This window comes from Panicum hallii, chromosome 2, assembly GCF_002211085.1.
Source record: "Panicum hallii strain FIL2 chromosome 2, PHallii_v3.1, whole genome shotgun sequence".
NCBI lineage: Eukaryota > Viridiplantae > Streptophyta > Magnoliopsida > Poales > Poaceae > Panicum > Panicum hallii.
The window spans coordinates 37777298-37800977 of NC_038043.1; the positions used below are offsets into that span (position 1 = coordinate 37777298).

The 23680-nt window shown below is 48.2% G+C and overlaps 1 protein-coding gene across 7 annotated transcripts; it reads right to left on the minus strand.

Annotated features, from left to right (window-relative positions):
• Window positions 1–204: 204 nt before the first annotated feature.
• Window positions 205–6566, minus strand: LOC112880424 (lipid phosphate phosphatase 2-like). Of its 7 annotated transcripts, none has more exons than XM_025945047.1 (10): window positions 6277–6360; window positions 6050–6108; window positions 3132–3182; window positions 2964–3025; window positions 2779–2866; window positions 2589–2698; window positions 2378–2471; window positions 1033–1221; window positions 882–941; window positions 205–796 (listed from the first exon to the last, which is right to left on the minus strand). In XM_025945047.1, the coding sequence occupies exons 4-10, from the start codon at window positions 3021–3023 to the stop codon at window positions 627–629; spliced, it is 771 nt and encodes a 256-aa protein (XP_025800832.1). In that variant the 5' UTR covers window positions 3024–3025; window positions 3132–3182; window positions 6050–6108; window positions 6277–6360; the 3' UTR covers window positions 205–626. The 7 variants fall into 7 exon arrangements, with proteins under 7 accessions (XP_025800832.1, XP_025800830.1, XP_025800831.1 ...); XM_025945045.1 differs by having other exon boundaries at window positions 252–796; window positions 3112–3182; window positions 6277–6566; XM_025945046.1 differs by lacking the exon at window positions 6050–6108 and having other exon boundaries at window positions 252–796; window positions 3112–3182; window positions 6277–6566.
• Window positions 6567–23680: the final 17114 nt, after the last annotated feature.

Consider the following 23680-nt stretch of genomic DNA (forward strand, 5'->3'; position numbering starts at 1 on the left):
TTCTAGGCCACAGAGAGAATTTACTTGTATATATAGAGGGACCCTATGGATCACTGAACCAACTAACCAGCAGCCTCACCGGCTCAATGACCACTCCGGTTTTAATTTCCTTCTATGACAATGACATGGTAAATAAGAACTAGCCACATATAGCCACAATGACAATGACTCCGGTTTTATAATAGTACAACTGAATTTCACGAATTAGCTATTAAGAGGTATAAATAATAATTTAAATGTGAAACAGCACGTATCCTCTTCCTGCACATCTGATCACATACCCTGAACGCGGCGATAAAGCATCAGTACAAAGAGTGTACACCAACGAACTTTAAACCCAACACGAGGCTCACACCGTAGTATGAACAAAAACGAAAGCTCGTCAGAAAGTAAGAACACCCCTACCAGGTAATTTTTACACCGAGGCCTTAAGAAACCAGCTATCCAGTAAATAAACAAAAAAACAAACCGCAGACCTAGAAGATTGATACAGAGGCAGCATTCATCAGCTCTAAAATAGATCTACCTGTGTACATTTAAGCAGCTCCCACACAGCTTCTCATGCAGACAAATCTCGAAGAGTTGGAAGTCAGGGTATTCAAGACATCTCCACTCAGACTTGGAACTCACGATCTGCTTCCAGACTCCACGTCGTTGAGAGTGTCCCTTAAGGTGATTCCACCCTGGCCGGGAATATTGACTGTTTCGATCTCGGTTGGTCGCACACTGTAGGAGTTTGCATTTCTGCTGTTGCGTTCTTCAGCTAGCTGGACCGTGTATGCATGAGGCCAGAAAGCTGCCAAGGAAATGCACAGTTTTTGTCACATCCTGAACAAATCGGAATATCAATAACTGGCAGTAAAACAAGGAAAAGGATGTACCATCGGCATCAAAAGGATATGGGAAAAATTGCAGATAACAAAACGAGGCAACTGTAAGACCTGCAAAGGAAAATGACCATGATTAGAAAAATAATTGATTCAATATCTTCAGAACATTTAGGAAATCTATGTATATCTAAAATTTACAAACCTATAAGAGAGCCAGCAAATACATCTTGCCAGTGATGCCAGTAATCATCCACTCGAGAAACAGCCACAAGAGCAGCAGTAAGAAGAGGCAGAAACACTATGCATAGCTTCGCAACATGTCCTCTGCGATCAAAAGCTGTGATTTTCCCAGCTAAGTACCATGCAAGGAAGCCTAGACCAGCAAAAGACCCTGAAATAGGCGATGAGAAAACAAATTTGAGATGATACAGCCATAGCGCTGTAAAAAGAATATCATGAGGTGCCAAATTGAAACTTGGGCACATGAAGAAAGATTGACCTATGTTTCAGTAATAATTTAGATTGGTTTTGGGAATATAACAACAGTGTAAAGAGATTAACTGGTACATCTGCCCATCATGCACATATTGCGCATAGGTTAAACAACACAAAATCACTACACGCAATCAAGGTACCTCAAACTTACTCCAGTTTTCATACATGCTTGCTCTCTCAAAAACAAATGTGTATAAAATGTTTGAATCACTTTTTCACATTTTTTATTAGCTTCATTCATGAGTATCTCATATAAGGCTCAGGACTTTCAGCACAGTATGCTTTCAGTGAAATCCAGAGGGAAAGCTGAAATTCAGGGTTACTAAACAGTGACAAAAATTCAGCAAGGAATTTCAGATCCAGCAAGTATTCAGGTCTCTGAGCAAGTTCCCATGTAATGGTGTCTGTAGCATTAAATTTTTCCATAACCTTGCAAGCAAGATGCAAGAGAAATTCATTGTTTGTAGTAGCTGCAGCAGTGCGCCATTGCCTACACAGCCAGACTTCTCCTACCCAAAGTATCCAGACAGATCTTTGTCAAAAAAAAAAAGTACCCAGACAGACAGCCCCATTGACTGCACGAACCACATGCATACCACCTTATAGATCGCCCATCTGACTATACAAATGTCACCATGGCCAACTGAGGTCTTGGAACCTACCTGTTCAAGGTTGTCTGTCTTGCCACAAAGACAGCCACTTGTCTCTTATGATTAGAACTGGCATGCCCAAGGCATATGACACCACCAGAGGTAGACCCATTTTCTTCCAAAAACCTGTCCAAGTGCTAAAACATAGCCCCCCCCCCCCCCCCCTTCCCCAAAAGTATGGCTTATCAGTGGCATTTTAGACACATCACAAATGAAGGTAAACCAATTTAGGTGCACTGTATGTGCACTAGTGGCAGTTAACTTTCAAAACCGTATAAGTTTTCTCACTGTAATATAGCAATACATAGAGTTCAGCAACCAGTGCATGTAACGGACCAATATTACAAACGAGAACATATGTCACGGCTATTTGAGTGCTTATATGGTTATGTCATCACTTACATGAACTGTGTCCACTTGGGAAGCTTTTGTGACCTTCCTTGATTACACTCTTCTCTCCATGGCATATAACACCAGTAGTGATGTTATCATAAACCTGAAAAGATTAATGCAACTGGCCTTAGATTCCATGAAACTTTTTAACATTATGCAGATGAACACTACAAGAGCTTGCAACTTTGGAACATAAGTTAGTTTTTCAGTTCTATCTTACATCTTTTCCATCAGGAAAACAGCGCCAGAAAAAATCTGGACGTGGGCGCCCCACACCATCCTTAATTGCATCAGTAATCACTGCAGTTATAAGTACTGAGTATAGAATCCCTACAAAAGTTCCGTTTCTCAGGTTTGTTTGCCTTATACAATACTAATGTATTGATGGGATCATAAAATATGTTAAATACCCAGTATGCCATGGTGCAAATCATAAAAATTCTTCTTTTTGAAGTAAATTCCAAAAAAGATGGCCCAAGGTAGTATAATTCCAAATATCTGCAAATCAGGGAAACAGGGTAAGAACCAGAGAAGAACTTTTGAATAGATGTAACAAGATCAAAACATACAGAAAAATAAGGGCACCAGGACATACTGGAACAGCCCAAAAGGGCACTGTATTGCCTTTCAAAGGATATCTCAGGTCAGTCATCATGTCTTTCCCAACAAAACGGTGAAAAGGTTCAATTAAATTCAGCAGTCCGTCTATGACAGCAAGGAGGAGAAGTATTATCCAGTCATACATGTGTAATCTTGCCAGTACCATTCCATGGGATCTCATAGTGTAACACCCTAACTGGTCTGCCATTGCGTCCTATAAAACCAAAGAGAGCAAGACAACAAAACCAGTGAGTAAAGTTACAAAAACTGCTGAATCGGAGGTCAAATTGTCAACGCAATTCAGTTTTCAAGACCATTGACAGGACTGGAAGACCAATACAGGTATAATGTTAACTGATTCTTTTTACAGGGTGCAAAGATAATTCTCAGAACCATTCAGCTTGTAGCATGGACAGTAACATTAACAATTTAACATCTCCTGTGAGTTAATCATACTAAACCTTTTTTTGTGAGGAGTAATCATACTAAACCAACATATCTAACCGAGGCATTTTTAAGTGAACATAATTTAAAATTTGTATTTTGTAAATTAAAAAGGTATAAGGTTTGGCAAAAAAGGGGAAAAATGATAACCTTTCTTCATGTTTTAAAGAGACTTTCAACACATAGCAGCAACCAGGAATATATTCATTTTATAGGGGAAAAAACTGGCATATGAACTTTAGTGATACACAGGAGCCACCCGAAAGAGTATCAGATGGTATCAATTTCATCACGCAGGCAAAACAAGCTAGTTGTATGTTAGTTACAACTTACAAGTCACCGTACACAGAGCCAAGCAGGACAACCGTACTAACTTATATTTGCCATGCCAGGAAAAGATAATATGTTCAGAAAACATTAAACAAATAAGATCAGCAGAAAGCTCTAAAGTTTGAGTAACTGACATTTGATAGTTTTTTATGATCATCAGAATCGAACTTATGGGATGTTGCCAGAACCATACAAGTGCAAAGATATATCAAACATTTTGAAAAGATATTAAAATCAAGAGCACCTATCATTTATTGCACTTAAACACTAGCTAAACAGTTTTGTTTGTATCCTTCAGTTTTTGTATAGGAAAAAATGATGATCTCATTTGTCATTTGAGACATGTGAGCAAAATAATAGTTTAGTGTCACAATATGATTGGGTAACAAAAAAACACTGTGATCATTCTGGTCCAAGAATTAGGGTGCAACATCACCAGACCAGAAAACAGAAATTATTTTCAAGTTTCCCAGCACTCATGAGGGACCAAATCCAGAAGCAGCCCGACTGCAATTGCTAGCACATCTGGACATGCAGATATACTCATATACCTACAGATCATAAGCAGCTCCATACCAACATTCAAAGACCATCATTTTCCTCATTAAATAAGAACCTCGGGAGACCATAACTATCATCAACTAAGATCTCAGATTCGGAAAAAAAAATGGTTCAAAAAGAACTTCAAGAAGTATATATCATTCAGTTAAAAGAAACTAAATTTTTAAAAAAGCAAGAATACATCAGTAGCTTGCTGGTGCTAGAAACTCAAAAAGAGACGCATGTGTAACTTTATTTGCCAGAGGCAAACAGAAGACAGAAAAGATAACTTCAAATAATCTAGCAATATGCATACATAAAAGACTGGAAAGGTTGAAATGCTAAAAGTTCCACTAAATCAAACACTTGAAGTGAATGAACAGCAAGCCAGAAATTTAGGATGAGCCAATTTCATGAATCTAGCTAACTAATACAAACAATAAATCCAAACATAATTTTCCTATACCTCAGAACTTGAAAGGTAGTGAAGGTGGGTAAACAGAACTCCAAAACCTTCAAGGTATAACAGGCCAGGTTGTCGAACAACAATGGACACCACAAATTCATACTACTGCACAACCCAAGTGGGCAAAACTTATTGCAGCCGAGTCGACTACAGATCCTTGAAAAACAATAGTATAAACCATTCTTCTTGTTTGATCAATAAAATCAACTAGATTAACTTGTATCAATTTGGCAAATGACAGTTGACAGAGCCACACGGTTGACAAACAGAAATTCACACCAATTGGCAGCGGCACACCACTATGTCACTTTCAAGACTGTTAGTTCGAATCGGTTGACACCAGCTATCTATTGACACAGAAACAAAGATATTTATGTGTATTCTACCCGTACCAACATCAAACCAAGTGGGCAAACCACATTGCAACTAGTGCCACTACAGATCGTAATAAACTACATACCAATTCTTCTCATTTAATGTACTAAGTCAACTAGGTTAACTCCAAATAAACTGGTGTCCAACTTAACACAGGAATATGGTTTGACAACACTGAAATTGAAGCCAATTGGCAGCAGCACAAGGCTGCTGACACCTTCAAGATTGCTAGCTATTACCAGCTGACACCAGCTATCTACTGCCAAAAAAAACAAAGATATTTCTAGTATTTTGATTAAACCCGATTGCTCTTTCTTAAGCGAATAGGCAGCAGATTACCTCAAATTTCCCTTTGGTGGTGAAGGGTTCCCTCAAAAATCTATTGGCTTTGGATTAATAGTATCTGCCCAATACTCATGTTCTTTTCCAAAAAATATTATCCAACCTAAGAGTGTGACTGGTGACATCAAAGTCAAACTAGATACATACAAGTGGCTCAAAATATCTAATCGTGTCTGTATAATTTATTTTACACCAAGACAAACACCAGAAAATATCTAGAGCCGACGGACCCACGGCACCCACTTCAAAAGTGCATCTGACATCCACTAGAGATGAATACCGGGAAAAGATCAAGACATCCTCTGTAATAGTAAAATTTGTTAAAATAACGAAGCTGAGCTCTCAGTCAAAGAAACACTCAAATCCCCCTAATAATCCGAAGAGAGTCATGTCCCTAAACTAAAGTGACCAAGAACACATGATGAGAGTACAGCAGGGAGCAAAGAACATGTCTGCAAGGCCGGAATTACAGAGAACGATGTCTTCAGATAACTTACACAAGAAGGGGGGACGGAAAGGAGAAAGAAACTGCGGTCAGCTTCCGCAGAGCCGGGGAAAGAAAGGAGAAAGAAAAAGGAACTCACGGTGCGGCGGGAGACTAGCGGCTCGCCGATGTCGCCGCAGATCGGCGCCTCCTCGCGTCCTACCAGAATGCGCTCACAGCAGCTCAGAGCGGGGAAGAGAGGAACATAAACGAAAAAAACACGGGGCGCGCAATAAAGAAGGTGGAGGAAAAGGAGGAAAAGCGTGCGAGCTAGTAGGTAATCCGATCTACAGCCAGACCTACTCGGGTCAAATCAAGAACGGGCACCTGGAATTTTGTAGGCGGTATATATACCGTCCCGCGGCACCGGGGTTGGCTACCTGCTGCCGTCTCGACCGGGCTACCAACAGCCTCCGCCGCCGCCGCCGCTAGCTACCGCTGCCGATGCGCGGTGTGGACTTGACTGGGGGGCGGAGACATCCGGTGGTGGAGTGGAGGGCCGGGTGTGGGGAACCACGACGAAAGGGAAAGAAAGCGGAAGGAGGAAGCTGCCGACGCGACGGTGGCCGATGGTTGCGTTTGCGTGGGAGACGGAGGGGGAATGCGCTCGCTGGGCGAGGGGTTGACTGGTTGGTGGTTTGGTTTCTTTCGGGGTAGATCTACCCGTTGCCGGTGGTCCTCAAAGGATTTGAATTTGAATTCAATTTCATTTGAATCGGTGTCGTGCCATGCCTGCCAGGCAATGAGGCAAGGATAATCATGCGTGCTGGTTGGTAAGGGTAACTGTTCCAGCGGTGGTATATCAAATAAACTTAGGTGGCTTATTGATTGGGCCACCAATACATATTTACTATTATTTTGCTTTTTCTCTCTTTTTCCAATCTGGAAAGAAGAGTTGTATTGATCACGTTGCAAGCAAGGAATGAAAACGTGAAATTAGATTCGGATGGATACAGCACACTAATTTGACTTGACTAACTATTCAGGGTCATGCGCAACTTTATCTCATTCTTCCTTTATCTTTCCAAGGTTACGGAAGATGGACCACACTACCAACTTTGGTGATGTTAGCCTTGTGCAGTTTATGACTAAGCTCAACGAGGATCAGCAAGGTCAACCATTTATAATATCTCTTAGCTCATGATGAACCCTTTCATATCATCTTCCAATCGTCTCCGTTTTCTCTGCCTTGTTTCAATGGCAAAAGACACATGCTACACGCTGAAGATTTTGCGATTTGTCTTAATTAATTCTCCCACCCTAGCTATGTAGGCCTTGATCCCACAAGAAAATAACAAAGTCATAAATATAAATATGTTGTGAAGGTTCATCTCAATGCATTCGTTGTACAGTTGTCAATGCAAGACTGATAACCTGGTAACCGAGCCGGATGAGTATCATGAGGATGAAACTATTTTCTCATCTTATAAAACTTCCTCTTCTCTCTCCTCATAATAATACTGTCGTATTAGCAAATTTGATGATGTGATATAAAATTTAGAACTCCTTTGGCACAACTTTTTGAAGAGCTTCAAAAGGAGCTTCACATAAAGCTGTGCCAAAGGGGTATTTTCCTAACAGCTTCATCAATAAAGCATCTGGTGAAACTGTTCTCGATTTACACTGGGGAAGAAAAGCTGGAAATCGTAGTTTTGCCAAGCTTCTCCCATAGGCCCACGTTTCGCTAAATGATTTTTGAAAATAGTTTCAGCTTCACCAAAGAAGCTGCTCCAGGAGCCATTTTAGGAGAAGCTGAAACTATATCAAACAGGACCTCAATCCACATGAAACTTTTGTAAAACCCCCATGCTAGGTACGTTGCACTAACTCCATGGGTTCACTAATGCTGCTGACTAAGTATGAAAATAGAAGAATATAATATCATGAAAGAAAAAGTAAATCGATGGGGAAAATATATTAGCAATCCAGTTCGTCCTGATTTTCTAGGCAGACACTACTACTTGACTTTATTTTTGTAATGCTGCTAGAAGACACGTTATTTTCCAATCACTGTAGCATGCCCTTCTGCCGTTATTGTTGAGGTTTTATAGCTTAAATGATAGCAGGAGTTGATTAGTTGGTGCTACCTTTTTGGGTGGATCTAGCTTTGACGGGGCTGTTGCAGCCTTTCAGGGGTTTGAAATTAGACGTCGAACGTCGTAGAGGTGCGGTGGATGTATTCATTTAAATTATTATATGAAAGCATTTTTAAATATGTGTATAATAAATTTTTAGGCCAAGTGTTGATAGAAAATTATAAAGTTTGAATCTTACATTGTGCGCACACCTTGAAAGATATATTTGAAAAATTAAAAAAAGCAAAGGAGCTTGAATACATACTTGGTGGATGAATCTTGAATACATACACTATGAACTCGTACTCCCCATTTACGTTGTCGGCTAAGATGGAATAGCGCTGTGTTCTTTTTCTCACCGGAAGGAATCTGAAAGTAAATCAGAATTTGGTCAATGCACAAAAGATAGCCTCCGCAACGACAAACATCAGCAGCTATAGAGCAGGTGACACATCTAAAAAACTGACCTCTAGTACCGGCCGGGAACCCCTGCTTCGTACCGGGCGCCCAACTGGTACACGTTGATAGGTACTAAATGAGTTCGTTTCATTTAATACCAGCTAAAACGCCCGATACTAAAGGGGTCATTTAGTACCGGTCGGCAGTGCTTCACGCCCAAAAAATAAAAAAAATGACGAACCCCCAAGGAGGCCACCGCACAAGCGCCTCGCCACAGGTCCCAATTTCGCGCGTGCGCGGTCCGTGGGATTCAAACTCACAAGCACATCGCCACATGTCCCAATTTCGCGCGTGCGCGGTCCGTGGGATTCAAACTCACAACCTCAAGCCTCGTATGAACCTTCCTTACCAATCCACCTATGCATCACATGTGATTAGGTGGGAGATGCTTTCATTTTAAAGTAACCCGTGGAGAATCATTTAGTACCGGATCAAGACACCACCCGGTACTAATGGTGACATTTAATACTGGCCGGTGTCTTGGCCCGATATTAAATGGTCGTGTCATTTTAGTAACAGGTCAGAATAACAGGTCAGAATACCAACTGGTACTAAAATGAGACATTAAGTACCGGTTGGTCTTATTGACCGGTACTAAATCGTCTCTGAGGACTGGAAATTTCTACCCAGTACTGATTTCGCACGTTAGTACCAGACGAAAATACATTCAGTACTAACATGTTGGACGAATGCTCAGTTTTGTTGTAGTGTGACTACTACTTCATCTTTTAGCTATTTCTATTTGTACAACACTTTTACAAAAACTAGAGGATCATGCTACTGCTCGTGCAACCCCGTACACGCTTGAGTAGAAGGAAAAGGAACATGATGGCATTTCGTTTGCCCTACTACACTACCGGCTCATGATCACCCTCACCCAGCTGTCACCCATAGATGATCAGACCCGTATATCACCCAGAGGGCAACTAGGCCGACCGCACCAGGTCCCTATGCTCCCGAATATTTGATCAGTATAGGCCCAAATGGCCACTAGCCCAATACCGATAGGAACTACCCTGTTGATTTCCCGTCCGTCCGGCCATGCAATTGTTTTTCCCTTGAGCGATGAAGTCGAACGACGCCTGGTAGCCGGTTTGTCGAGACTCAACCTTACACTTACACTGCAACGGAGCACGAACGCAGAACGCCGGCTCATCGAGGCGCCGCCACCGCAATATCGCATGTAGCCAGGGACGCCGGACGCCTGTGAAGGTACGTACGCGTGCTAGTAGCTCCATGATCTGCTATCAGTAAACGCCAATGATTCTTGATTCAATTATTTATTTCCTGCACTTTCTATTGTCAATTTTTTACTGATCAATGACCGCATCATCACAATTAGAGGGGTTAGGGTATTTCGAACAATACTAAGGGTGTGAAAAGATTTTTGGCTCTTTGTTTACTTCACAGAAATTATGCTCCTATAAGAGTTTGTTGCCTTTTTGTGCTCATCTTAAGGCTGCGCTGAAAAGTGGTGATCATTCTGATATCGATGGCAAAGAGTTACATGTGGAGTTAAAGTTCCTCCAAGAATTAATTTCTAAGGAAGACATGGGCCGTCTTGATATTCTAAAGTTTGTGAAACTGATGGGCTGTTTTTCTAATGTCAAGATTGCATATAGAATTTTATTAACTATTCCTGTGACAGTTGCATCCGCAGAGCGACGCTTTCCAAATTGAAGTTGCTAAAGACCTGCATGCGTAATACTATGAAGCAAGAAAGGCTCATTGGGCTCCCGATAATTTCACCAGAAAATGATATTTTGAAGAAGATTAAATATAAAGGTATAGTCGAAGATTTTATTTTGAAGAATACCCGCACGATACCTTTTAATAGAAGTTAAAAGAATATCGGTAAGGAAGACTTACTTTTTACTGCTTTTAGTATGAATGTTTATGGTACTATTACTTGGTGAAGCCATCTAAATATATTCTAATTATTTATATAGCATTTTATATCTCGCACCGGTACCTCCGAAACTCAGGTACGGGTCTGTAGATGATGTTCCAAGACCTCCGAGAAAAGTGCGTGCAAGGCCGTCTAACAAGACAAAAAGCCTTGATCCTACCTACGCAACGTAACCAACGCATGTAGGACAGGGGAAACCCAGTAGCGAAGGCTCAGATTCCGGTGCTCGGTCACGCGGTCGACTGCTGCGGAGTGGGGAGTAGGTGGTTCGTTTCTGCTGCTGCACCAACTCCATTCAGTCTTCGATAGAAAAAAAGAAGGAAAACATCTCGATTATTCGATCCTCCTTTTGAAAAGAAAAACGCGTCTCTTCACTCCGATTACTGTGCCGTTACTGCACATAAGCAGTGACCATGGAACATGGAGTAGTTAGTTTCAGTACCGAAGCTTTGTGTTCTAGCTTAGCTGCCGCCTGTTCAACTGAGGATTTTAGGTATAGCAGCATCTGTTAATTAAGCTATCAGTGTTCTAGCCACAAGAAAAAAAATGCAGAAACATTTCCCTCGGTGCCTTTGCTGCTAGATACATGGAACCAAGAACCTGCAGGGGGTCTTCCTGAAACTGCGAGAGTAAGTTTTTGTGTATGCATTTCTATTTCTATCTACATGGATCGTCTGCATCTCTTTTCCCGTCACAGGGAGCTAGCGAGCAAGATGTGTCTGGCCCAGCCCAACAACACGTGAGTCTGGACTGGACGCAGCGCGCCGCCTAATCTTTCCACAGAGAGCTAGACATGGGCTGGGAGGAAAGAGCACCCCGATGGCTCCGCTTCGATAACAACTTGGGCCCCGGGTAGTCCAGCATACGCGCGCGTGCAGCCCAATAAAGCGAGCGACTAAGCGGGTGGATGGTGGGCCGGCGAGGGCGCGGGGCGCTTTCCGCGCGCTGGGGTCCGGTGTTTCCTCGCCCGACACCGGAGCAGACTCTAGTAAGGCTATCTCCAGCGATATCCTCCAAATCCCATCCCTATTTCCATCCTCCATATCAACTTCATTCTCCGTACCAAATTTTACTCCAACAACGTCCTCTATTTCTATCCTCTATACCCCACAATCTTTTTTTTATCATTTCCTCCCCTGCCCGCCGCCGCGCGCCTCCCCTGCCCGCCGCTCCGCGCCTCCCCTGCCCGCCGCCGCCGCGCGCCTCCCCTGCCCGCCGCCGCGCGCCTCCCCCGCCCGCCGCCGCCCCGCGCCTCCCCCGCCCGGCGCGCGAGCCTCCCCCGCCCGCCGCCGCGCGCCTCCCCCGCTGTAACATCCTGAAAATTTTACCCAGAAATCACGCGCTAAGATTTTCGTTTCGAGAACCGTTCCACCGAAACCCTAAATTTCCCAGCACCCGAATCCAATCGCAGTCACGCCATCTTTTCCCCCTCGTGCAGCGCGCGAACGCCGCGCGCGCGTGATCGACCAGCCGCGGTCACCGCCGTGAAATTCGCCGCGCGGTCGCCGCCGCGAATCCCGCCGGCGCGCGTCACTTCTCCACTTTTCCCATTATTTCTTTCCCCTTTTTCCTTTTCTCTCTTTTCCCTTTTTCCTTTTTCCCATTTTCCTTTTCCCTTTTTCCTTTTTCTTCCCTCCCTTTTTTTTTCCTTTCTCCTTCCTGTTTCTTCCTTCCTGCTCCTCTACTCCCGAGCGCCACCCCCGCACACCGCTCCGGCCTCTGGCGCCCCTGCCCTTGCGCGCACGCCACCCCGCCCTCGCGCGCCGCCAACCCCCGCGCGCACGCGCTTCACGCGCACGCGCACGGCCGAGCCGCGACACGCTCGCGCACGCGCCGCCCGCACGGCCGTCGCGCCGCCCGCCGCTGCCGCGTCCCGCCTCGTCGCCCGCGCCCTTCCTGTGCCGCACAGCCCGCCCCGCGTGCCCCGCGTGGCCACGCACCTCGCCGCGCCACCCGTCGCCTGCACGCCCGCCCTGGCCCGCGCCTCGCCGCGCCGCCCGTCGCTGGCGCCCTGCCCGACCGCGCGCGCCGTCCCCTCCTGGCCACTGTGGCCGCACAGCGCCCAGCCCTCGGCGCCCACGCCGCAAGCCACGGGCGCCATTAATGGCCGCCCGTGGAGCCGCTCCGCCGGCCACCCCTTTCCCCCACCGCCGGCCGCCTATAAATAGGCCCGGCCGCAGCCCCTCGCTCCCCACAAGCCGTGCCGCCCCTGCCTACCTCCTCTTCCGCGCCCAGACCACCGCCACCCGAGCCGCACGGCCGCCGCCGCCCGCCCCACGCCGGCCCGCCGCCTCGCGCAGCCCCCGCCCGAGGTGAGCCCCAAAAAGGAACCCCCTCTTCCTCCTCTCCCTTTTCCCCCACACGCCCGAGCCGATTAGGCCCTAGGGCCGCCGGATTTGGGGGCCGGCCGAGCCCTCCCCATCCCTCCTCTGTTTCACGTGGTGAGGGGAGGAAGAAGAAGGGCAGTTTTGCCCTTAGCCCCCTCCTCTTTTCCCCATTCGGTTAAGAACCCTCCCACCTTTGTAAATTTTGCAGAAAAGCCCATGGTTGCTATTCCCTTTCAAACCAAACCCCTCCACCATGTAAACTTACTTTCAAATAGGTCCCCCACACTTTTCACTGCCCCTAATATTTCTAGGATTAGCAAATAAGCCCTTACCCCCTTTAGATAATTACGAACAAGTCCCTGGACCCCCGTTTAAGCCCTGAAACCACCTTTAGCGCGTCATTTTATGTGCGAAACGACCTCCGATCGACCCGAAACTTTACCACGCCCTTCCTAGTATAGTTTTAGACATGCCATTAAGAAACCACCCAAAAATATTACCCCTACCTCCGTAACTAAATTATTTCCGATTCAAGCTCAACGATAAAAGCTTTTAGTTCTTGCGCTTGATTGTGTGTCTGTTTGTTTGCGTCGTAGAACCCGGAGTGAACGAGGAAGGACCCGACTGCGATCAAGTGAACGAGGACCAGTTCCGCGACTCCGAGCCCGAGGGACAGTACTACGATCAGGACCTCCCGCAAGGGTTTGACGATGGCAAGTTCAATTCCGCCCCTTGATGCATGTTTCTGTCCCAGTTTTTATAAACACAACCCAGTGGCCTGTTTTATAAAATTGCATGGTTTTGCATGTTGAAAACATGGTAGGATAGCCACCCTTGCTTGAGACAACCATACTTTGACCACCTGATTTTATAAAGAAAATGTGTGTGTGTGGGAAGGGATAAAATGTGGTTTTGAAAAGTGAGTTAGACGGGATGGATGGCATTTCTGTGTGAATTGCCGTTGGTATGCTCGTACCTGTGTGGTTGAGCGAGGAAGGGAGATATCCATCTCGTCACCCCTAAGGACCGAGTTGATGTGACATCTCACCTAGCTTTCTGTCGTGCGAACCACTTGACCGTTGTATGGGCAACGGCTTAGCATAAACCCTACTAGTTAGCCTGATAGTCGTCAGGAGAGCTGAGAGCAACGGGTGATCAAGGAAAAGGGATAAGCTCTGTGTGACTTATGCCCCGGTTAAACCTCAGTGGTAGGTCGAATGACCCCTTGATGAATCCCGTGATGGCTAGTCAGGACTAGCTAAGGTGGGTAATGGCTTTGTTGGGATCTGCACCGGCACTAAGGTGTTCGTGCTGTGGTACCCCACCTGTGGGTAAAGTTGCACACCTCTGCAGAGTTAAAATCTATTCGAATAGCCGTGCCCACGGTATTGGGCAGGTTACGGTGTGGTCACATAACTAGAGTTTATCTCTGGGAATGGATGGGCTGGTGTGAGTTGTTTGGAAATTGTCCGGCGGTTGTGCCGTGTGCTACGGCGGACGGGGAGTCCGGTAGCAGTTTAAAACTGGGATCCTGTGTGGATCAACACTGTGTGCTCCTTGATACAAGAATAACCGTTTTAAAAATACGTTTAAAACAAACCCCTGAATACAACAGAGTTTTCCGCAAATAAACCAAAACCTTATCCTTGGATTATCCTGTGCATTAAATTCTGTTATGCCCCCCTCCGTGGGTGTGATTGGACTTGCTGAGTACGTTTGTACTCACCCCATTCTTACTTTTACAGTGGAAGACCCAGACTACGTCCCCGAAGATAACGAGTAGGGTTTCGTCCTGCACCCAGTCTTGCCTGTGGTTGAGGCCACCGTTGGATTCCGCATGGCGCAAGACTCTGATGATCCTTTGTTCGTAGCTAGTGTAGTTGTGTGGGTTTTGGTTGTAATCCTCGCGATAGTGGCGCTTCACTGCCCATTACCGCGTAGAGTTGTACGGTGATGTACCATCTGATGTAATAAAAGTGTTATCAGCCTCCTGGGACTGATAAATCAGCACTTTTAAGTCTTCCCTGATGGGGGGACGCTTCAGGTGGTATCAGAGCCGTAGGCTGGCCGTAGGACGTGACCCTAGGAGCGAAACCCCTTTTCAGGCTCTAGGACTCGTTCTGACTTAGATGTTTATCTGCACAAACACTCATCACTGACCTTTGCCCTGTTCCAGATGGCTGACAATGGATGGGTCAACGGAATCTGCCACGCAGAGCCCGGTCTCCCCAAGCTACTATTGCTCAGCCTGGAACGCATTGGGATCATGGAACCACCGGAGTATGCCTACCGTGAGTACATCGCCGGAGGCACCCTTCGGTGCGACATGATGATTTTTATGGAGCGAAGCACCCGCTACCCTGAAGTGGACCCTTGGTTCATCTCCACGAAGGGCTTCCGTTTTCCCGACACCTATCGAAAGGCCGCCCGTAAAGCCCTGCGCCAAATGCGTGTGCTCTACAGGCACCACCTTCAGCGGACGCCTATGGGATTTTTCCCACCCGCTGGAGGTAGAGGACGCACCTGGATTGCCCGAATGAGAGGACTCGGACGTGAAGAAGAGGACCTAGAGGATACGGTCTCTCACCTGTCCATCTACCTTACTGGCTTGGATGCACTCTGCAACGAGCAGGCGGCACAACTGAAGAAGTTAATCCACGGGATTGAAAAGATAACCCAGGAGCTGGAGGAACAACGAACTAGAGCCGCAAGCGCCGAGTATTCCTTAGCCGCCCTCCAAGCCCGGATGCAAGAGTACGAGAGCCGCAACGGAATAGGTGGATGGATAGAGGAAGAAGAAGAAGAAGAACCCATGGAGACCCATTGGGATAAGGGTACTCAGACCGAAAATGAGATGGATCGGTTCCTTCCAATAAAGAAGCGCTCTATCAGGACCGAGGAAGAATCCCCATAGGATTAGCACCCCAAGCTAGGACCCTACCCTAATGACCACGTATCCATGAAGGCTGTACCACCTTTGTTGTAATAATAAATATCATCTACTTCCCTTACACCTGTACCCGATTGTTTACCCTGTTCTTGTTTTCAGATGGCTGAGGAAGGATGGACCCAGGGCGATTGCCAAGCCGCACCTGGCTACCCCAGCCTCTTGATCAACACCCTGGAGGACCTTGGCGTCACGGAGCGCCCAAGGTACTACAGCAGAGAGTACGAGCATCATGGTACCCTCCGCTGCAGGGTGATCCTGGTCATCGCCAGGAGCAACCGCTACCCCGACATCCAGCCTTGGCGAGTGACCGCCACGGGGTTTAGACACCAAGACACCTACCCCTTAGCCATCAGAAAAGCACTCCGTTATTTGTGACGGATTTTTGAAGAACATCTCGCCCCCACACCAGCGAAGTTCTTCCCGCCGGCCATCAGAACCCCAGTCTGGGAAGCACGCATGAGAAACCTGGAACGACGTCGCCACGAGGAAAGTCCCCTGTACCAAGTGGCCACTTACCTAGCCGCCCTGGACCAACTTTTTGATGAGCAAGCCAACCTTCTAAGGGAGCAGACCCATCGAGCCGAGCAAGCTGAGCTCGCGGTAAGGCTACAGCAGATCCGAGCCGCCCATGCCGAGGCAAGAGCCGCAGCGGCGGTCAGTAGCGAAGCAGTTGCCCAGGAGAGCCTCAGGCAAGCCCGAGACCGGCGCATGCAAGACTGGACCCGAAGTGGAATACCAGTCCCGGCAATTGGAGAAGACCATGTTCTACTCGGGACACCCGTCATAGGGTGGGGGACGCTCTTTGGGAACACGCAAACCCCACCCGAGAACCCTGAGAGTTCCGCTGCCGCCGCCGAAAGAGATGCTGCAGCGCAGCCCTCAACCAATGGGAACCCAGAAGACGGCGAGCAAGGATCACTCACGCTTTCCGCCCCAGAAGAAGGCCTGCCCCGCGAATGAAATAGCCGACGCCACCCTAGTGATGTGTCCCTAGCCGCTTTTGTTTAAGTCATGCCTGGTCCCGGACGAGTAGTACAAGACCCTGCCTGTACCTCCCTTGCAATAATAAAGTTGTTTGTGCTTGTTGTTTGATCGTGTGTTGATTTGTTGTGTGCTGTTTGTTATATAACTACTGGCAGAAGGTGGATTCTGCCTTATATACGAATTAAACAACTTGAACATCACCTAATCGTAACCCCACTCTAACCAATCAACAGATGATTCCCCGGAGCGTCACGAGGGCCTCCCGTAGCCGGAACCCCGCAGCCGCTGGTGCCAGAGCACAGCCTGCTGGGCAGAATCCTCCTCAGGCAGAACAAGAAGTAAGCCAGAACCGAGGAGAAAATCAAGGAGAAGAGCAACTGCCACCACCCCCACCGCTCGGAGACCTGGCACAGATAATCCATAACCAGACCCTCATACTGGAAACACTGGCCAATGCCATTGTTAACCGGCAACCACGCGGGCAGAACATGAATGACAAGCTGACAGCTTTTCTGAGGACTAAGCCACCCACCTTTGCCGGGTCCTGCAACCCTTTAGATGCAGACGACTGGCTACGAGTGATTCAGAGGAAGCTCGAGCCGTTCGAATGCCAGGACAGAGACAAGGTTCTTCTGGCAGCCCACCAACTCACCGGAACAGCATTATCCTGGTGGGAAAATTATTGTGCCGCGGCCGAAGATGCCTCTACTATCACTTGGGAGGAATTCGTGAGGGAATTCCGCCGTTATCACATCCCTTCGGCCACCATGAAGCGCAAGGCGGATGAATTCCGCGCACTGCAGCAAGGAAGCATGACGGTGGAAGAGTACACCCACCGGTTCATTGAGTTGGCCCGATATGCACCGGAGGAGGTGAACGACGACGACAAGAAGCAAGACATGTTCAAGAAGGGGCTAAGCCCAGAACTCCGGACCCTACTCACCCCTCAGATTTACCCTGACTTCAACACCTTGATGAACAAGGCTATCCTCACGGAAAGGGCCAAAGCCGAAGAGCGTAAGGAGAACAAACGCAAATTCCTGGAGAGTAAGGCCCGCCAACAAGACCGCAACCAAAAGCCGAGGAACTCCAGCTACACTGCACCAAGATCACAGGCCCCGATGCAGTATAGGACTCAGTCTCAAGTGACAGGATCACAGGCCCCGCCCAGGAGCCAGAATACCACAAGAGCCCCGCAGAGCAATGCAAGTCAGGTCGCCCCTGACAACAACAATGTTAGGGCCTGCTTCAACTGCCGCGAGGTAGGGCATTACATTGCAAATTGCCCTTACGCCAAGAATAAGCCGGCCACCTCAGCCTTCTCCAACACGGTGAATGGACCCAGACCAGCTCTAACCGGTGCCAACCGAGTGCCCGTCCGCAACAATGACAACAGTCAGCAGACGAAGCAATCCCAACAATCGTTTGGACGAGCCCGCGTCAATCACATCGACGCGCAGGAAGCTCAAGAAGCTCAGGGCGTAGTGCTCGGTGAGTACCTAGTCAACTCGGCTCTAGCAACAGTACTATTTGATTCTGGAGCATCGCACTCGTTCATATCCTCAAGTTTTGTGGAAAAACACAAAATACCTACAGTACTACTAAAAACACCCCTATTAACCCGGACGCTTGGGGGCGACATCAATTGCCAATTAGGCTGTTCCCAGGTAAGAATCAATTTAAGTGGGGTAGATTTTCTAGCAGATTTGGTAGTACTCAAGTCTGGGGGAATAGACGTGATCCTGGGAATGGACTGGTTAAGCCGCCACAATGGACTCATAGGCTGCACCGATAAAGTGGTACACCTAACAAACCCCGAAGGAATACAAGTGATCTGTCATACCCGGGATAGTAAGTTTGACCCTATGGTGTTTAACATGGAAGCCAAACCCTTAGAAGGAGTCCCGGTAGTAAACGAATACCCAGATGTTTTTCCCGAAGAACTTCCCGGTATGCCACCAGACAGGGATATAGAATTTGTCATCGACCTTATCCCCGGAACCTCCCCCATAGCCAAGAGACCCTATAGGATGGCAGCCTCTGAGTTGACAGAATTAAAGAAGCAACTAGAAGAACTGCAACGAATTGGCTTCATTAGACCCAGCTCGTCGCCGTGGGGAGCCCCAGTTCTATTTGTCAAGAAGAAAGATGGGAGTATGAGGTTGTGCGTAGATTACCGAGCACTGAACGAGGTTACCATTAAAAATAAGTACCCCCTCCCCCGGATTGATGACCTGTTCGATCAGCTAAAAGGAGCCAAGTACTTTTCCAAGATCGACCTAAGGTCGGGATATTTCCAGCTCAAGATTAGAGAAAGCGACATCCCCAAGACAGCTTTTGTCACCCGCTACGGGCAGTTCGAGTTCACCGTAATGTCCTTTGGACTAACCAATGCCCCTGCCTATTTTATGAACCTCATGAACAAAGTATTTATGGACGAGCTGGATAAGTTTGTCGTAGTCTTTATCGACGACATACTTATCTACTCCAAGAGTATTCAGGAACATGAGCAACATCTGCGGGTAGTATTGGAAAAGCTGAGGGCACATAGGTTATATGCCAAGTTCAGCAAGTGTGAATTCTGGCTGGAGAGAGTAGCTTTCCTTGGTCACATTCTGACCGCGGAAGGCGTAGCAGTGGACCCCGAGAAGGTTGAGGCAGTATCCAACTGGCAGCGACCAACTAACGTCAGTGAAATCAGAAGTTTCCTTGGTTTAGCTGGGTACTATCGGAGGTTTATCGAGGGATTTTCCAAGATAGCCCGACCCATGACGGAACTTCTTAAGAAGGAGAAGAAGTTCGCCTGGACAGAACCTTGTGAAAGAAGCTTTCAAGAATTAAAGCAGAGGCTGACAACCGCCCCAGTGCTGACTCTACCGGACATTCACCGGGACTTTGTCATTTACTGTGACGCATCCCGACAAGGATTAGGATGTGTGCTGATGCAAGACGGGAAGGTCGTAGCATACGCTTCCCGCCATCTCAGGACCCATGAGCAGAATTACCCGACCCATGATTTGGAACTTGCAGCCGTAGTGCATGCTCTTAAGATTTGGAGACATTACTTGATTGGGAATAAGTGCGAGATTTACACTGACCATAAGAGCCTGAAGTATATCTTCACCCAGCCAGATTTGAACTTAAGACAAAGGAGATGGTTAGAGCTAGTCAAGGACTACAATTTAGAGATCCATTACCACCCCGGAAAGGCAAATGTGGTAGCCGATGCCCTAAGCCGGAAGACCTATGGACCCAAAGATGACAACCTGCGCGAGGAAATGGCACGATTAAATGTGCACATTGTTCCTCGAGGTTCCAGCCAGGTGCTAAGCGTCCAATCAACACTGGAGGATAGAATTAGAGAGGCTCAAAGCTCGGATCAGGAATTAATGAAGATCCGCAAACAAACTGGAGAAAACAAAGCACCGGGCTTCAGAGTGGACGATAAGGGGACGTTGTGGTACGAGGATAGGATTTGTGTGCCTCAGAATGGAGACTTCCGGCAGATAATCATGGACGAAGCCCATAACTCGGCCTACTCTATCCACCCGGGATCCACCAAAATGTATATGGATATAAGGCAAAAATATTGGTGGAATGGAATGAAAGCGGATATTGCACGATTTGTGGCACATTGTGATACCTGCCAGAGGATCAAGGCCGAACATCAAAAGCCGGCAGGATTATTGCAACCCTTGCCCATCCCAGTCTGGAAATGGGATGAAATAGGAATGGACTTTGTAGTGGGTCTACCCCGAACACAGAAGGGACATGATTCCATATGGGTAATAGTGGATCGGCTCACCAAATCGGCACATTTCATACCCGTGCGAACTAATTACGGTGGAGAAAAACTGGCTAAACTCTATGTGGAGAATATAGTAAAGCTGCACGGAGTACCTAGCAGGATTGTCTCGGATAGAGGGACCCAATTCACCTCTAGGTTCTGGAAAAGCTTGCATCAAGCCATGGGCACCAAGTTGGATTTCAGCTCTGCCTATCACCCACAGACGGATGGTCAAACCGAAAGGGTAAACCAGATTATGGAAGATATGCTGAGAGCATGTGTCCTGACCTACGGAAAGGACTGGGAGCAGAGTCTGCCCTATGCAGAGTTCTCATACAACAATAGTTATCAAGCCAGCTTGGGCATGTCGCCATTCGAAGCTCTCTATGGAAGAAAGTGCAAGACTCCCCTGATGTGGTCAGAAGTTGGAGAACGTGCCCTAGTAGGACCCGCGCTTATAAAAGAAGCAGAAGAAAAAGTAGCGGAGATCCGCGAGAAATTGAAAGCAGCTCAGTCCCGACAAAAGAGCTATGCAGACAAGAAGAGGCGGGAAATAAGTTTTAACCCGGGAGAATTTGTTTATCTCAAGGTCTCACCCATTCGAGGGACACGAAGATTTCAGGTGCAAGGAAAATTGGCCCCTCGATACATTGGACCGTATCGAGTCCTGAAGAAAGTCGGAGCAGTGGCATACCGATTAGAGTTACCAGAAGAAATGTCAGATATACACCCAGTGTTCCATGTTTCGCAATTGAGAAGGTGTCTGAGAGTACCCGAGGGAGAACATGTGCCGGTGGAAACAATAGACCTGCAGCCGGATTTGCGGTATCAGGAAGTGCCGGTCAAGATTCTAGACACCGTCACTAAGAGGACAAGAAACTCCGAAGTACGGATATGCAGGGTTCAATGGAGCCGACACGGAGTAGAGGAAGCAACCTGGGAGCGCGAGGAGGTCCTAAAGAAAGAATTCCCCCATCTGTTTAGGAGCTAGCCGAATCTCGGGGACGAGATTCATTTTAAGTGGGGTAGGTTTGTAACATCCTGAAAATTTTACCCAGAAATCACGCGCTAAGATTTTCGTTTCGAGAACCGTTCCACCGAAACCCTAAATTTCCCAGCACCCGAATCCAATCGCAGTCACGCCATCTTTTCCCCCTCGTGCAGCGCGCGAACGCCGCGCGCGCGTGATCGACCAGCCGCGGTCACCGCCGTGAAATTCGCCGCGCGGTCGCCGCCGCGAATCCCGCCGGCGCGCGTCACTTCTCCACTTTTCCCATTATTTCTTTCCCCTTTTTCCTTTTCTCTCTTTTCCCTTTTTCCTTTTTCCCATTTTCCTTTTCCCTTTTTCCTTTTTCTTCCCTCCCTTTTTTTTTCCTTTCTCCTTCCTGTTTCTTCCTTCCTGCTCCTCTACTCCCGAGCGCCACCCCCGCACACCGCTCCGGCCTCTGGCGCCCCTGCCCTTGCGCGCACGCCACCCCGCCCTCGCGCGCCGCCAACCCCCGCGCGCACGCGCTTCACGCGCACGCGCACGGCCGAGCCGCGACACGCTCGCGCACGCGCCGCCCGCACGGCCGTCGCGCCGCCCGCCGCTGCCGCGTCCCGCCTCGTCGCCCGCGCCCTTCCTGTGCCGCACAGCCCGCCCCGCGTGCCCCGCGTGGCCACGCACCTCGCCGCGCCACCCGTCGCCTGCACGCCCGCCCTGGCCCGCGCCTCGCCGCGCCGCCCGTCGCTGGCGCCCTGCCCGACCGCGCGCGCCGTCCCCTCCTGGCCACTGTGGCCGCACAGCGCCCAGCCCTCGGCGCCCACGCCGCAAGCCACGGGCGCCATTAATGGCCGCCCGTGGAGCCGCTCCGCCGGCCACCCCTTTCCCCCACCGCCGGCCGCCTATAAATAGGCCCGGCCGCAGCCCCTCGCTCCCCACAAGCCGTGCCGCCCCTGCCTACCTCCTCTTCCGCGCCCAGACCACCGCCACCCGAGCCGCACGGCCGCCGCCGCCCGCCCCACGCCGGCCCGCCGCCTCGCGCAGCCCCCGCCCGAGGTGAGCCCCAAAAAGGAACCCCCTCTTCCTCCTCTCCCTTTTCCCCCACACGCCCGAGCCGATTAGGCCCTAGGGCCGCCGGATTTGGGGGCCGGCCGAGCCCTCCCCATCCCTCCTCTGTTTCACGTGGTGAGGGGAGGAAGAAGAAGGGCAGTTTTGCCCTTAGCCCCCTCCTCTTTTCCCCATTCGGTTAAGAACCCTCCCACCTTTGTAAATTTTGCAGAAAAGCCCATGGTTGCTATTCCCTTTCAAACCAAACCCCTCCACCATGTAAACTTACTTTCAAATAGGTCCCCCACACTTTTCACTGCCCCTAATATTTCTAGGATTAGCAAATAAGCCCTTACCCCCTTTAGATAATTACGAACAAGTCCCTGGACCCCCGTTTAAGCCCTGAAACCACCTTTAGCGCGTCATTTTATGTGCGAAACGACCTCCGATCGACCCGAAACTTTACCACGCCCTTCCTAGTATAGTTTTAGACATGCCATTAAGAAACCACCCAAAAATATTACCCCTACCTCCGTAACTAAATTATTTCCGATTCAAGCTCAACGATAAAAGCTTTTAGTTCTTGCGCTTGATTGTGTGTCTGTTTGTTTGCGTCGTAGAACCCGGAGTGAACGAGGAAGGACCCGACTGCGATCAAGTGAACGAGGACCAGTTCCGCGACTCCGAGCCCGAGGGACAGTACTACGATCAGGACCTCCCGCAAGGGTTTGACGATGGCAAGTTCAATTCCGCCCCTTGATGCATGTTTCTGTCCCAGTTTTTATAAACACAACCCAGTGGCCTGTTTTATAAAATTGCATGGTTTTGCATGTTGAAAACATGGTAGGATAGCCACCCTTGCTTGAGACAACCATACTTTGACCACCTGATTTTATAAAGAAAATGTGTGTGTGTGGGAAGGGATAAAATGTGGTTTTGAAAAGTGAGTTAGACGGGATGGATGGCATTTCTGTGTGAATTGCCGTTGGTATGCTCGTACCTGTGTGGTTGAGCGAGGAAGGGAGATATCCATCTCGTCACCCCTAAGGACCGAGTTGATGTGACATCTCACCTAGCTTTCTGTCGTGCGAACCACTTGACCGTTGTATGGGCAACGGCTTAGCATAAACCCTACTAGTTAGCCTGATAGTCGTCAGGAGAGCTGAGAGCAACGGGTGATCAAGGAAAAGGGATAAGCTCTGTGTGACTTA